This window comes from Cyprinus carpio, chromosome A25 (assembly GCF_018340385.1).
Source record: "Cyprinus carpio isolate SPL01 chromosome A25, ASM1834038v1, whole genome shotgun sequence".
Classification (NCBI taxonomy): Eukaryota; Metazoa; Chordata; class Actinopteri; order Cypriniformes; family Cyprinidae; genus Cyprinus; species Cyprinus carpio.
The window spans coordinates 2192054-2208954 of NC_056596.1; the positions used below are offsets into that span (position 1 = coordinate 2192054).

Below are 16901 nucleotides of genomic sequence, written 5' to 3' on the forward strand. Positions count from 1 at the left end.
CTTCAAAATCAAAACGAAACGGCAAATTTACTATGAGACAGAGCAGGAGATGGAGGCTCAGCGCCAGGCTAAACATGCAGCCACGACATGTTACGAACACTGAGGGGAAGCATTTCATTAACATTCATATCAGTAAGCACAATGTTAATTACAGTTTCACATCTGACCCTGCAATTAAAACATACTGATGACTTCATCTGAAGTAGTTAAAAATGGCATGTTCTAAGAAATCTGTCGTAGATGCAAATTAGAGGAAACTGGGGTTTAGCTACTGCAAAAGAATAAACAAATGTATACATGTATATCACCATACTATATATATATTTATATGTCTGTCTATCAATTCATATATATTTATATTATTCAAAATACTGTATTCCTCAAAATATGTCATTCCTGGGGATGAGTCTTGCTTCAAGGTCAAGAATACAAGTGTCGCTTAACATCTACAAACCTACAAACACAAAACCAAATCCTGTGTGATTGGCCAATCAGCTCCAGGAAGAACTGCTGATTGGAAAACAATTCATGCAAAACTGAAGAGAAGTGGCTATTCATTGAACTTGTCTGCAAAATATGTGTCAGTTTACGATCAAACCAGCCCAGTGAACCAATGAGAAACCTTCAAGAGTCAAAACCTGAGAATGGACTAGAATACACCAGAATAGAATAAAACAGAAAAGAATAGAAAATATAATAATTGAACCGAATAAAACAGAAAATAACAGATTAAAATAGAATAGAATAAAACAGAAAAGAAAAGATTAGAATAGAATAGAGAAACATAGAAGAGTAGAATAGAACAGAACAGAATAAAATGGAATAGAATAGGTTATAATAGAATAGAATAGAAAATAACAGAACAGATTATAACAGAATAGAATAGAATAGAATAAAACAGAAAAGAATAGATTAAAATAGAGAAATATAGAAGAGTAGAATAGAACAGAACAGAATAAAATAGAATAGGTTATAATAGAATAGAATAAAACAGAAATTAACAGAACCGATTATAACAGAATAGAATAGAATAAATCAGAAAAGAATAGAATAGAACAGATTATAACAGAAAAGAATAAAACAGAAATTAACAGAACCGATTATAACAGAATAGAATAGAATAAAACCGAAAAGAATAGGTTATGTAAGAATAGAATAAAACAGAAAAGAAAAGAATAGAATAAAACAGAAAAGAACAGAATAGAAAATCAGAAAACAATTGAATATAACAGAAAAGAATAGAATAGAATAAATCAAGGGTCTTCAACTGGGGGCCAGCCAATTAACAAAAAATTTTTTGTAAAAAAAAAAAAAAAAAAAAACATGGGCTAAAAAAAATTAAGTTTTAAATTTAGTTTTAATTATATGGAAGCAATAGTATTATAGGTTGATTATTCTAAGTTGTATATAAGATAATGGGTGAAACAGATTTAACAAATGCTGCATTGTGTTTTGGAGTTTGTGTTTTGAGTTTCAGCGGTGAGAAATGTAGCCAATCAGAGACATGTTTGTTGATCTCTTGAACGTAATGGCGAATCAGAGGTTACTAAGTTAGTAGTATACTACAGTATATGCTTTATATGTAGCTCTGCTTGACACATTTTGTATCGGTCCCTGCTCTATGTCTCTATCGCCTAAGGGGTCCTTACCCTGAAAAACGTTGAAGACCCCTGAATAGATTATAATAGAAAAGAACAGAGTATAACAGAAAATAACAGAATAGATAAAACTAAAAATAATAGGTTATAATAGAATAGAACAACAAGACAATAGAATATAACAGAACAGATCTGAACAAAACAGAAAAGAATAGAATAGATTATAATAAAAAAGAACACATTATAACAGAAAAAAAAACAGAATAGATAAAATAAAAAACAATAGAATAGGTTATAATAAAATAGAAAAACAGAATATAACAGAACAGAACAAAACAAAAGTAATAGATTATAATAAAAATGAACAGATTATAACAGAAAAGATCAACTAAAAAACAATAAGTTAGAATAGAAAAAACGAAAGAATAGAATATAACAGAACAGAATAGAACAAAACATAAAAGAATAGATTATAATAAAAAAGCACAGATTATAACAGAAAAGAACAGAATATATCAAATAAAAAACAATAGAATAAGTTAGAATAGAAAAACAAAAGAACAGAATACAACAGAACAGAATAGAACACAACAGAAAAGAATAGAATAGATTATAATAGAAGAGAACAGATTATAACAGAAAAGAACAGAGTAGATAAAACTGAAAAGAATAGAATAGGTTATAATAGAATAGAATAGAATAGAATAGAATAGAATAGAATAGAATGGAACAGAACCGAATAAAACAGAAAAAATAGAACAGATTAGAATAGAACAACAGAATAAATAGATAAAACAGAAAAGAACAGAATGGGTTATAATGGAATAGAATAGGACAGAACAAAATAGAACAAAACAGAAAATAAAGTAATGGAATAGAATAGAATAGAATAGAATAGAATAGAATAGAATAGAATAGAATAGAATAGAGTGCTATCACAGCTTGTGTCCGGGCATCACCCTCAGGTGTGAGTGACACCCCACATCAGCTGAATGAACCTGTTCGAGGGACAGTGGGATGAATGTGTGACTGCGCGGGTGCGAGTGGGCGAGGTGTCTGCCAGCCTGCTGCGTCTGGCACATTAACGGGCATCAGAGACCAGCTGGAGATGGTGATGTGCCAAGCTGGGCACTGCCCACCACCGGACGGAGCTTCCCTCTCATATCCTGACTCAGCACGAGTACAGACAGAAAAACAACACTGACCTAAGATAAGACACTTGATGGGTAAAAATAAAACATCTGATAATGATCACAGTGGCATCATGGGACTTCAAAAAAAGAACTGCAACGTTATCACTGTCTCCTGCTACATTCATATCTTGATTTATTTAACACCCCAACGAAAAAGCTAATCTCAAATCTCCTCGCTCTCCGTCAGGGCTTCACAGCTGGGGGGAAACGGTCACAACGCCCTTCAAAGACAAGATCTTAAGTCAGGAAATGACATCAAGCACAGAAGGGACCTTGGGATATTATTATTATTATTAGATATGCACCAAAAAAACACTATGAAATAAAACAGAAATAGAAATCTGAAGCAGACCCGAGGGAGTGGATTCAATCAGTTGAGGATCAAAAATGGATGCTGGGAAACTTCTGGGTTTGAAGTTCTGTACCTCTCATTCAGTATGCAGGGCTGAGCGCTTTAGCTAAAGATTTCATTTCAGAGCTTGATGTTTATGCATGTGCTCTGAAATCACTTAAAAGAAGCCAAAACAGATTCATGACATTTCATTAAAAGAACTAAATTTGTAAAATTAGAGGTTAAAAAACAATTCACAGTTTCACAGACCTATTGATCACACACACACACACACACACACACACACACACACACACACATGCATATTGTAAATATTCTATTTTATTATGCCCTAATAGAGACATTTCATTTTAAATCTAAAACCCAAAATACACAGTGTCAGGACTGCAGTACATCATTCCTGGAACTCTTGTAAGGAAAAACAATAAATGAGAGGTGAGGAAGATAAAAGAGTTATGTGATAGCTGAAGGAATGACGTGTCATGTTGATATGAAAATGACATTAAAGTGTTCCCTCTGAAGATGAAATGGCATCATGCACAAAGAGGATGGCACTACAAAGGTTACAACCCGACGTACTCCTCTCACATCCAGAGCCTTGATCTTCGGCTCTCCTTAATACATCTGCTTATTGAGATGAAAGCTTAGGATAATTTCAGCAGAATGTTTTATTAGTGCAGTCTGACTTCAGCCCCAACCGCTTCTACAACCAAAGCAAGTTATAGAGACAATTAATTAGTGGTGTTTACCAAGGCAAGCACCACTATTGTAATTGTTTATACTTGTAACTCAAAACTTGAGGATAAACACACAAGACAGTAAGAAACCATCTAGGAACCACACAGAACACCCTATCACCTACCCAGAAAACCAAATCAACTACACAAAACACCCTATCATTTACCTAGAAAACCCTATCAACTACCCAGAACACCCATCAGCCACCCAGAACACACTATCAGCTACCGAGAACACTATAAATTTCCCAGAACACTGTATCAACCACCAAGAACACACTATGAGCTATCCAGAACACTCTATAAATCACCCAGAAGACTGTATCAACCACCCAGAACACCCAAAACACCCTATCAACTACCCAGAAGACACTATCAACTACTCAGAACTCCCAATGAACTACCCAGCATACCATATCAACTACCCAGAACACCCTATCAACCACCCAGAACACTCGATAAATCACCCAGAACACCCAATCAACCAACCAGAAAACCCTATCAACCACCCAGAACACACTACCAACTACCCAGAACACTCTATCAACCGCCCAGAACACACTACCAACTACCCAGAACACTCTATCAACCACCCAGAACACCCTATCAACCGCCCAGAACACACTACCAACTACCCAGAACACTCTATCAACCACCCAGAACACCCTATCAACCGCCCAGAACACTGTATCAACCACCCAGAACACACTACCAACTATGAAGAACACCCTATCAACCGCCCAGAACACTCCAAACACCCTACCAACTACCCAGAACACACATAATACGCTATCAACTACCCAGAACACCCTATTAACCACCCACCAAACACCCTATCAACCACCCAGAACACCCAAAACACCCTATCAACTACTCAGAACACACAATCAACTACCCAGAACACTCTATAAATCACCCAGAACACTGTATCAACCACCCAGAACACCCAATCAACCGCCCAGAACACACTATCAACCACCCAGAACACTCGATAAATCACCCAGAACACTGTATCAACTACCCAGAACACCCTATCAACCACCCAGAACACTCGATAAATCACCCAGAACACCCAATCAACCAACCAGAACACCCTATCATCAACCGCCCAGAACACACTACCAACTACCCATACAAACACTCTATCAACCACCCAGAACACCCTATCAACCGCCCAGAACACCCTATCAACCGCCCAGAACACCCTATCAACCGCCCAGAACACACTACCAACTACCCAGAACACTCTATCAACCGCCCAGAACACCCTATCAACCGCCCAGAACACACTACCAACTATGAAGAACAACATTCTATCAACCACCCAGAACACTCCAAACACCCTACCAACTACCCATAACACACATAATACGATATAATATACAGAGAACACTATTTTACACCCAGAACACCCTATCACACCACCCAGAAACACACAAAACACCCTATCAACTACTCAGAACACACAATCAACTACCCAGAACACTCTATAAATCACCCAGAACACAATATCAACCGCCCAGAACACACTATCAACCACCCAGAACACTCGATAAATCACCCAGAACACTGTATCAACCACCCAGAACACACTACCAACTATGAAGAACACCCTATCAACCGCCCAGAACACTCCAAACACCCTACCAACTACCCAGAACACACAGAATACGCTATCAACTACCCAGAACACCCTATCAACCACCCAGAACACCACATCAATCACCCAGAACACCCAATCAACCAACCAGAAAGAACTATCTATTAGCTAGAACACAGAGAATACGCTATCAACTACCCAGAACACCCTATCACCACCAGAACACCTATCAACTACCCAGAACACCCTATCAACCACCCAGAACACCCTATCAACCACCCAGAACACCCTATCAACCACCCAGAACACACTATCAACTACCCAGAACACTCGATAAATCACCCAGAACACTGTATCAACTACCCAGAACACCCTATCAACCACCCAGAACACTCGATAAATCACCCAGAACACCCAATCAACCAACCAGAACACCCTATCAACCGCCCAGAACACACTACCAACTACCCAGAACACTCTATCAACCACCCAGAACACCCTATCAACCGCCCAGAACACCCTATCAACCGCCCAGAACACCCTATCAACCGCCCAGAACACACTACCAACTACCCAGAACACTCTATCAACCGCCCAGAACACCCTATCAACCGCCCAGAACACACTACCAACTATGAAGAACACCCTATCAACCGCCCAGAACACTCCAAACACCCTACCAACTACCCAGAACACACATAATACGCTATCAACTACCCAGAACACCCTATTAACCACCCAGAACACCCTATCAACCACCCAGAACACACAAAACACCCTATCAACTACTCAGAACACACAATCAACTACCCAGAACACTCTATAAATCACCCAGAACACAATATCAACCGCCCAGAACACACTATCAACCACACAGAACACTCGATAAATCACCCAGAACACTGTATCAACCACCCAGAAACACACTACCAACTATGAAGAACACCCTATCAACCGCCCAGAAACACTCCAAACACCCTACCAACTACCCAGAACACACAGAATACGCTATCAACTACCCAGAACACCCTATCAACCACCCAGAACACCACATCAATCACCCAGAACACCCAATCAACCAACCAGAACACACTATCAACTACCCAGAACACACAGAATACGCTATCAACTACCCAGAACACCCTATCAACCACCCAGAACACACTATCAGCTACACAGAACACCCTATCAACTACCCAGAACACACAGAACACACTATCAACCACCCAGAACACCCTATCAACCACCCAGAACACACTATCAACTACCCAGAACACTCTATAAATCACCCAGAACACCCAATCAACCGCCCAGAACACACTACCAACTATGAAGAACACCCTAGCAATCACCCAGAACACTCCAAACACCCTACCAACTACCCAGAACACACAGAATACGCTATCAACTACCCAGAACACCACATCAATCACCCAGAACACCCAAAACACCCTATCAACTACCCAGAACACACTATCAACTACCCAGAACACTCTATAAATCACCCAGAACACTGTATCAACCACCCAGATCACACTATCAGCTACCTAGAACACTCTATAAATCACCCAGAACACCCAATCAACCAACCAGAACACCCTATCAACCGCCCAGAACACACTATCAGCTACCCAGAACACACTATCAGCTACCCAGAAAACCCAGAATACCCTATATCAACTACCTAGAACACCATATCAACCACAAAGAACACTCTAGCAGCACCCTAGCAACTACCCAGAACAGCCTAGCAGCCATTCAAAACACCCTAGCAACTATCTAAAACCCCTTAGCAATAGCAACTGACAGCTTTACAGTTAAAGCTCCTGTAAGTTTTTAGTCTTTTACGAAGGACAAAGCAAGATAAAACAGTGTGCTTGTGTCTGGGTTTCTTGTTCTAAAATCCCCCTGGTTCTTGAAGCACTCTGTACCTGTATAAACTCTTGCTGTCAGCTGACACAGAGACATGGTGTGTGCGGCCTCAATCACACCTGACTGTCTGTTTGTGTAACCTCGAACCCACAGGAAGATTGAGAACGGGACCCGCCCAAACGCTTCACACCGTTATTTATATCTGTCCTGTTATTTATGGGTTCATGTTTACGTCACAAGGTCATCACGATCGTCGTCATTAGTCGGGTGGAGAGAGAAAGCGGACGACCAGCAGACCAAGCGCGTGTGCCACTTCCTGTCAAAGCCCAAAAGCCCCATAATCCCGCAGAGAGAGCTTCCTGTATGGAGCGGGTGTGGAGAAACAGTGCTGTTTCAGATTGTACAATCACACAGCAGGGATTCTCTCTCTCCATCCAGCCGAGCAACTGACGGGAACCCCGGCCAGCTCATCAATAGCCATTCACACAATCCAATAACATCTGATTGCTCATCAATCGAGCAAAACACCAGCAGCAGCGAAGCCGCAGACCTCCAGAGGGCCAACGCGGCAGGAATCACACCCCAATCAAGGGGTTTGTCAGATGGAGGGTTTCACCACGGTAAACAGACTCATAATCACACACAACAGGTCTAGATGGCAAGACTTTAAAGGGTACATGGTGACGAGCTTCAGGGCCTTAATATCTCTTCAATCCCATCATGTAGGACGATACATACTGTGTGATGGTAGAAATGTATCAAGAGGTATTTTGCTACAACGCTTTTTACTACTTCAAAATAGGGGTGCATAGAATAATAAAAAGTTCACCTAGTAAAAAGTAATAATAAATGTAATAATAATAAATAATAAATAAATAAAATAATGCTTTTTTGACAGATGCTGTTAAGGACTGAAACAGATTGTGTATATGATAATAAAATAGAAATTTTAATAAAAAAATAATTAAAAAGTAAGGGTTTTATTAATTATAATTGTTTTAATTAATCATTAATAAAAAAATTAAATAATAAATAATAAAATAAATATTTTTGTAACAGGTGCAGCTAGATACTGAACCTGACTCATTTAACAATTATAGTAATTTTAATAAAATTAATGTTATTAAAATTAGTAAAAATTAAGACCAAAAGTGGTTTGCATGTATGTACTGGATCTACACACACACACACACACACACACACACACACACACACACACACACACACACAGTGGGTTTATCAAAAAAAAAGGGAAAGGAAAAAGATGCAAATAATGCACATATGATTTCATGGTCCAAATGTAAAAAGAATAATCAAATAAATGAAGTACCTTCCATTTGTTAAGTACTTTATTCGCTGGATTATTTAAATAAAGGCATTACTACATGGTTTTAATTTTTTTCCTCATTGAATTTCAGGCAAAAAACTGACTTTATTGAGAGGATTTCTGTCATACCGCCCACCCCTCTACCATCATGCTCAGCGTAATGCATGACATCAACATGTTGAACAGAATGTAATCCACAGCATGCCAGCAGATCTCATTACACACAGAGACATAATTACAGCTGGAACGAGACCGATCAGGTGCTGCCACTGTACTGTAATGAAGGAATGGGAAAAAAAAGTGTTTTAGCATCGAAGCTCCAGAAACTAGTATTCACACTCATGTGTGTGACAGGTGTCCGTTCCTCTGAAATCTATGTAATATCATCTGAGATTAAATTCTGCCATCATAACTCCAAAATCATGAGACCTACATTTGGTTTGGTAATTTTTTAATTAATATTTTAACATTAAAATCTACAACAATAAAATGTACAATTAAAACTGTGATTTTACTATGTTATTTTTTTTTTACATTTTATATTTATTACTACTACTATTAACAATATTTATTATTAATAATAATAATAGTATAATTTTATATTTTCTATATTTTTAGTTTTTTATTTTATTTTTGTTTATATTTATTATTCACAACAACAACAATAATAATATTGTAATATTTTGTTCAGACTGACCCAAGGATTACAACGATGTAAAGTTTTTGAGTCTACGTCAAACGGTTTACGAGTTAGGGCTAAAAATGTCAGAAATTTTTTTTTGCACTGTAGTGCCCCCGTTAGGCCGATTGGGGCGGTTCTTTGCGCCTGAGTAGCGAGCCAGACTACTACAATCTGACCAAGTTTCAACTTTCGAGGCCTTACGGTTTGGGCTGCACGATCAGTTTTAAGGAATAATAATAATAATAATAATAATAATCCTAACAATTACAATAGGGCTTCAGCACTTCGAACTTGAACCCCTAATTAATTATAATTTTTTTTTTTTTATTTTTTATTTCTGTTTATATTCATTATTGATAACAACAATAACAATAATAAATATTATTACTATTATTATTATTGGAATTTTGGGACGACGTGATGGCGAGTAAATGATGACGTAACTGTAATTTTTAGGTAAATGAACCCTTCACGTTTCTTTTCTGAGAAGCACAAACGAAGAAACCTCTAATGCAAATGAAGGGTCGTGTGCATGCACAGCAGGAAAAACAACAGAAGGGCCTGGACTGATTTCCAAGTGTCCTGAAGTGGATTATTTCATTAATCAAAACAAAGCTCTCCTGTAATTGGAGAGGCTGAGAGCATATGTTCAGAGGAAATAAAGATCTCATGCAGTGAAAGACACACAAGCGCATCAGAAACACTGACGAGAGGCCACAGCGGTTCACTCGACACGTCAGTTCCTCCTAAACAACTGTGAGATTAAAAGGAGAGAGTTTTGATTTTGAGACTTATTCTTTTTCAGAAAAATATTCAATAAATGATAGTGAATATTTGATAGTGACGCTTAGATGTTTGAAAGTGCCTGCTAAACTCCAACGTGACAGATCGTCCTTGCTGACCAATTTTTTTAATTATTTTTTTTTTTTTTCATGTTTTCATTTTCTTTTCTGATATTATGAAGTGAATAATGGTGCTTTAATGATGTTAATAAGTGTTTAATTTTGTTTTTTATTTTGCTGAATGATAATTCAAATTATTGTTGCTTAAATATGAATTAAATACTAAACAATATTAATATTAAATTCTAGATTAGATATTAAATAATAGAATAAATATGAATTAATTATAAAATCAAAATTTAATTTCCTCGTTTCTTTCTCGCTGTCATAAATAACAAAAATAAAAATAAAAACACCAACAATAATAATAAATAAAATGAACAATATTACACTAAATTTAAATGAATAAAATAATTTTAATAATATTATTCAAATTATTGTTGCTGAAACATTAATTAAGCATTAAAGAATACTAATATTAAATTATATTAAATAATATAATAAATATTAGTCAATTATAAAATTAAGGGTTAAATGTTAATAATTAATTTTAACAAATTAATTATATTTTAATAGAATACAATACAATACAATGTTTATTTATTTAAATAAAGCACATTTTAAAACAACCGAAGTTGACCAAAGTGCTCCACAACGTATTAAATAACTGGAATCCGATCAGTAATTACCGATGTGTCACTACAATCCCGTTCAGAGAGTATTTGGTGGTTTGCAAACTAAACGTAACGCATCCGCTGGAGAAACCCAGATTATTAAATGACATCCACAGTTCTGCACACATAACTCGGTCTCCGTCGAGAGGTGCTAATGCAACTCAATGCATATAAAAAATTAAAAAAGCATGCACACATTTCTAATAAAGCGCAAGGGGTTAATTAAACATTTAGCGATGAGTCCTCTGCGAGCCGAGGAACACTAGAGACTCGCACCCGCAACAGGTGAGAAACAGATCTCGCACCAGCCATCCAATCAATGCACCATCATTTACGCCTCTGCTTGACGTGTGAGAACATGTGTTCAAGCCTTCATTCAGTGCGTGGAAACGTGAGTAAGAATGCATGCATGTGAAGCCTGAGATGGAGAGACAAGCTACAGGGAAAAATACAAAAAAATAGACCATCCAGAACATCTTAGCAGCATGCATATTGTAGTAACACAACCTCCCACAACAGAACACATGAATGTGTGGATGTCACGCTTATGACACGCTGTAAAACAATCACAATGACACTAAAGCCACAAAACGTTTGGACTCATCCCCAGAAAACATCACTGACGGACTGCTACGACCCATCGGGTGATAATGATTGCTGTGATTAAGTCCTGTCAAAAGATCAATCGGTGAGTCTTGGCATGTTTTAGACCATCACTGAACTAGAATAAACACTTTAGATCTGAGGGATTTGGGTCTGGAGATGGACTGCGCTTTCCTTCACATGTTTAATGCAGCATATTCATTTAGGACGAGGATTTATGCATAAACACACACAGATACGCAAATATACACAAAGAGAGTTTACCTAAATCCAGTATGATCAGCTGAGCGCTGGCCTGGACGTTCCCAGCGTCGTTCTCTGCTAAACACTGATAAAAACCTTCATCGGATTTTACTAAACCCAAAACCTGCAAGTTATGCTGCTTCTGTGGGGACACAAACAACAAAACAGAGCATTGCGTAAGAATTAATAACAATAACGCCTTTATTATTGTGAAAAAACAAAGACAGCTAAATGCGACAATTTTGCTGGATAATGATTCATTTAGCCGTCATGGGAATTAAAAGTGTTAAATAAAAAATTTATGAACACTAAATAAAATCTAAAATAATGAAAACTGTATTCCTACAAAGCAAAATTGCAAAAAATTAAATAAAATATAAAATGACTAAAAATCATTACTAAAAAAACTGTACTTATACATTAAAATGTTGGTAACAGGACTGAAAAATTGCAAGAAATTAAATAAAATATAAAAGAACTAAAAATCAGGATTTAAAATTGCATTCATACAGTTAAAAGTGCCAGTAACAGGGCTGAAAAATAGCCAAAAAAAAAAACTAATTAAAATCAGGATTTAAAAAAGTATTCATACAGTTAAAAGTGTTGGTAACAGGGCTGAAAAATTGCAAAAAATAAAATAAAATATAAAATAACTAAAATCATTACTTAAAACTGTATTTATACATTAAAAATGTTGGTAACAGGAAATAAAAATAACAAAAAATCTGGATTTAAAAATTTAATAATACAGTTAAAAGTGCCAGTAACAGGAATGAAAAATTGCAAAACAATAAACTAAAATATAAAATTTAAAAAAAAAATAATTACAATCAGGATTTTAAAAAAGTATTCATACGGTTAGAAATGTTGGTAACAGGACTGAAAAATAGCAAAAAAATAAACAAAATATAAAACAAAAACTAATTACAATCAGGATTTTAAAAAAGTATTCATACAGTTAAAAATGTTGGTAACAGGACTGAAAAATTGCAAAAAAATAAAGTAAAATATAAAACAAAAACTAATTACAATCAGGATTTAAAAAAAGTATTCATACAGTTAAAAATGTTGGTAACAGGACTGAAAAATTGCAAAAAAAATAAACTAAAATATAAAACAAAAACTAATTACAATCAGGATTTTAAAAAAGTATTCATACAGTTAAAAATGTTGGTAACAGGACTGAAAAATTGCAAAAAAATAAACTAAAATATAAAACAAAAACTAATTACAATCAGGATTTTAAAAAAAGTATTCATACAGTTAAAAATGTTGGTAACAGGACTGAAAAATTGCAAAAAATCAAATAAAATATAAAATAACTAAAATTCATTACTTAAAACTGTATTCATACAGTTAAAAGTGTCAGTAACAGGACTGAAAAACTGCAAAAAAAAAGGGATTGAAAAAGACTGAAAAATGTAAAATATAAAATAAAACAAAATAAATAAATTACAAAAAAAAACAAATCTGGATTTAAAACTGTATTAATAGAGTTAAAATGGCTGGTAACAGGGTTGAATAATTGCAAAAAATTTTAATAAAAATCAAAAGTTTAAATACAATACAATAAAGGATTAAAAATGGTTGGAAACAAGATTACACAGCTGCAAAAATAAATAAATAAAATAAAATAAAATAAATCAAGTATCATCCAGATCAAACACCTTATTTCACTGACCACTTTGTTTAAAAAAAAAAAATATAATAATAATCAATTCATAACTTAAAAATAAACTTTATTTTTTAAACTGTTTACTGTATAAGATCATAGATAAATGTGTATCATGCAGTGAGGAGGGGGTCTAACATACCATCCTGAAATAATCACTGGGAATGACCGTATCTCCATCCTTCATCCACTTGACGGTGGGCGGCGGTGAGCCGGTGACGTCACACTCAAAGATGATGTCCATGGACTCCTGGGCGTAAGTGTTGGAGGGTCTCGTCAAGAACCGAGGAGGAACTAGAAGAAGAAAATTAATAAATGCAAGTAAGAACTTAAGAGGTGGTCACAGGGTGCATCACGAAAAAAAAGTGCAACATCCCATCGCTGGGATTCGTGTGAAAGACGTGGCTGCGGTGGGACAGCTAGCGGCAGGTTAATCGTGTTTCCTCTCAACCGTCTTTGCAGTTCCTATGGCAACCGCATCCGTCAGGGTTAGTGGAGGATGTACAGCAGTGAAGAACAGATGAAGAAAAAAAATACAGAGACGCTAGGTATAACAGGAGTTTCAGATTAAGAGATAGTTTTCTTATCAGCAGCTGACAAAAGTGCGTCAGGGATGACTTATTCTGTATTTTTCACAACCAGCTTCACCTTCTAAAATCAACAAGAGACAAAGAAAATCAACAGCGCTCCATCTGCTGTCAGCTGGAGGAGAGGAACAGAGGAAGATTCGTTTCCTTGAACTCTGCTACGCTAACGATCTCTTGCAGTCACTGTTTGTGGTGTGATCTCAATTCTCTGCTGTTTCTCACCTTCTTGGGTTTTGTTTAATTTTGGTTTTTATATACTTGGTTTGTCTGTTTGGATGAACTTGAGTTTAATCTACTCTCCCTCAGACTCCTGCAGGACTGGCTTCACAACGGCTGTGTTCTCAAGGGATACTAGTTTACTGCGCAGTGCACACTGTAAACCATCTAATGCTTTTAAAAACTAGTAGTATGTGAAACAGCAACTCCAGATGACTGAAGTGTACAGGATCGACAAGCACTAAACTGAAACATACAGAACTGAAGTATACACTAAAATATGCAGACACTTTTTTCAGATTCATTCTTGATTTTGAGATTGTAAAAAAAATCAGATTTTCTTGATTTTGAGACTTTAATATGATATAATATAATATAATATAATATAATATAATATAATATAATAGATGCTGAATAAAATTAATTTCTTCCATTTAAATATATATATATATATAGTATCATAGTTTATATAGTCTTAGTATTTTAAGATGCAAGACATTGATCAAAAGTGACAGTAGAAGACATTTATAATATTAAAATTTTAAATTTATAATAAATTTTGAAATATAAAATTATATATTTTAATTAATTATAATTAAATAAAAAATACACTTGTTTATAATTTCTATTAAAATAAATGCTGTTCTTTTAAACTTTAATTATAATTTTATAAAAAATAAAATTTTATTTATAATTTCGATTTCAAATAAATGCTGTTTTTTTTAACTTACTATTCAAAGAATCCTGAAAAATTCAAATTTCAGCTTTGATCGCAGGAATAGATTACATTTTAAATCATATTCAACTAAAAAAACAGTTTTTTTATTTTAAATTGTAACAATATTTCACAATATTACTGTTTTTAATGTGTTTTTGATCAAATAAATGCAGCCTTGGTGAGCAGAGGAGTATTCTTTAAAAATATATTTGAATAAATTCTACTCATAATTGAATTTATATAAAATATAACAATAACAGAACATAAAATTTATGCATATGTACATATGTATTCCTTTAGTTTAGTTTTTAAAGTTTATTAATGCAGGTGGTGATAAAACACACAAAAGAAAAAATTTAAATTTGGCAAATATAATTAAAAGAATTGTATTTAACTGGAACACAATAAAGTATAAAAAAATAAAAAGTAATCAACTTAAATATATAAGAATGAAGTATGCACTACTAAGTATGCACTACTCAAGCAAGTGGGTGTGAAAGTAATACGATTACAGATTGTCAGAACACATCCTTTAATTTTATGAGTAACTTTTAAAGCGTAACCCATTCCAATCTTACACGGTTTTACAATCCTGCTAATCTGAGAGGGAAATCCCAGCATGTGAACACCGGCTTCTAAAATCACCGCGGCACAAGAGTTATGAGTCACTTCACATGCAGATATTAAGAGATTAAGATGCCAGTGTTTAATAACCCAATGAGGAGTTTCACAGCAGCCACACTGTAGGAAGAAACGGTCACTATAACTCTACGTCCCAGAAAAGCTCTTAAGAACACCACAGCGTTATTTATGCATCCGAAGTCAGCCAAAGTCTTGCAAGAGAAGCACAGATAATGACTCAAATGCAAGAAGAGGACAAAAACTAATTGGCATCATAAATTAACCACATCAATGAAAATAGCACAAGCATGCGTGAAAGAGAGAGCGAGTTCATCTCAATACAAGTTAAGATCTGCACACTGTGACGTGCTTCGATTAACACAGAAAACTGGAAGTTCACTCACCTAGAATAACACACTTTTTGCATCATTAGCATGCCATAAATCCTGCCTATAGAGTTTAAAGCATTGCTAACCTGGAATATTCCTTCCTATTGTTTAAGCAAGACGTACAGGAACTATAAAACGCTGAAACATGCACCTGCGTACGTGTTTTTCAAAACACTAGGTGTGCTTGTGTTACCCACAAAGCGCTTTATTTTTACCCATCAGAAGTGAAATCAGATTTCCTGACTCCCTACGGGAGATTCAACTTCCTGAGCTCAGCAACAGACCCTTCTATATGTGCGTCAATACCTGTAAAAGAGGCGAGAAAAGCGAATGGAAAAACATCTGACTGTATCTGGATGGGCCGAACGCAGCAGGAGGGAGTGAAAATAACAGATCGAGGGGCGAGAGATCATAAACACACGCCCCGCTGCTGTCAGCTTTATCTTACTTTACTCTGGATGTTATATTGCACTGGAATCTCTTGCATCACCACTAGCATCCATGTCTCACAAGAAACAAATAAATCTAATTAGAAAATTCAATTATGATATGGCTTTATTTCAAGAGTCAGATCAAAGGAAGTCTGGGCTTCAGACAGCATGACCACAGACTGGCTTTACGCAACTTCTATAAATCAGCGTCTGTGAGTTTTATCAATTTTCTATTTGTTTTTACAGCTTATAAAGGAGTAAATAATAAGCAATAGACCCTCCATCCATCCTGTTGCTAATTGGGCTAAAGAATATACCATAGAAATGAACTGGATATTTCTGTAAATTGTGTGATTTTAAATTAAATACGCTCACAAAGTGGTAAAAGCTGACTAGGATTTTCTTCGTATGTGCAAATCACGTCAGCTGTTTTTCTTCGGAAAAATTGTTAAATTAAGTTCAATGTGATCAAAAACTGCGTGGACTGTGAATTAGAAGGAACATTGTAGCAAAGGACCAATTATGAGGAAAAACTAGTCACTGG

The 16901-nt window shown here is 35.5% G+C and overlaps 1 protein-coding gene across 1 annotated transcript in view; it reads right to left on the minus strand.

Moving 5' to 3' along the window:
* The window catches only part of LOC109098733 (neogenin-like), a 113547-nt gene that overhangs the window by 24753 nt on the left and 71893 nt on the right, over window positions 1-16901 (minus strand). Inside the window, exons 8-9 of the mRNA XM_042715005.1 lie at window positions 13538-13689; window positions 11745-11865 (exon numbers count right to left, since the gene is read on the minus strand). Coding sequence (XP_042570939.1) covers window positions 11745-11865; window positions 13538-13689 — 273 coding nt within the window. The remainder of the gene's footprint in view (window positions 1-11744; window positions 11866-13537; window positions 13690-16901) is intronic.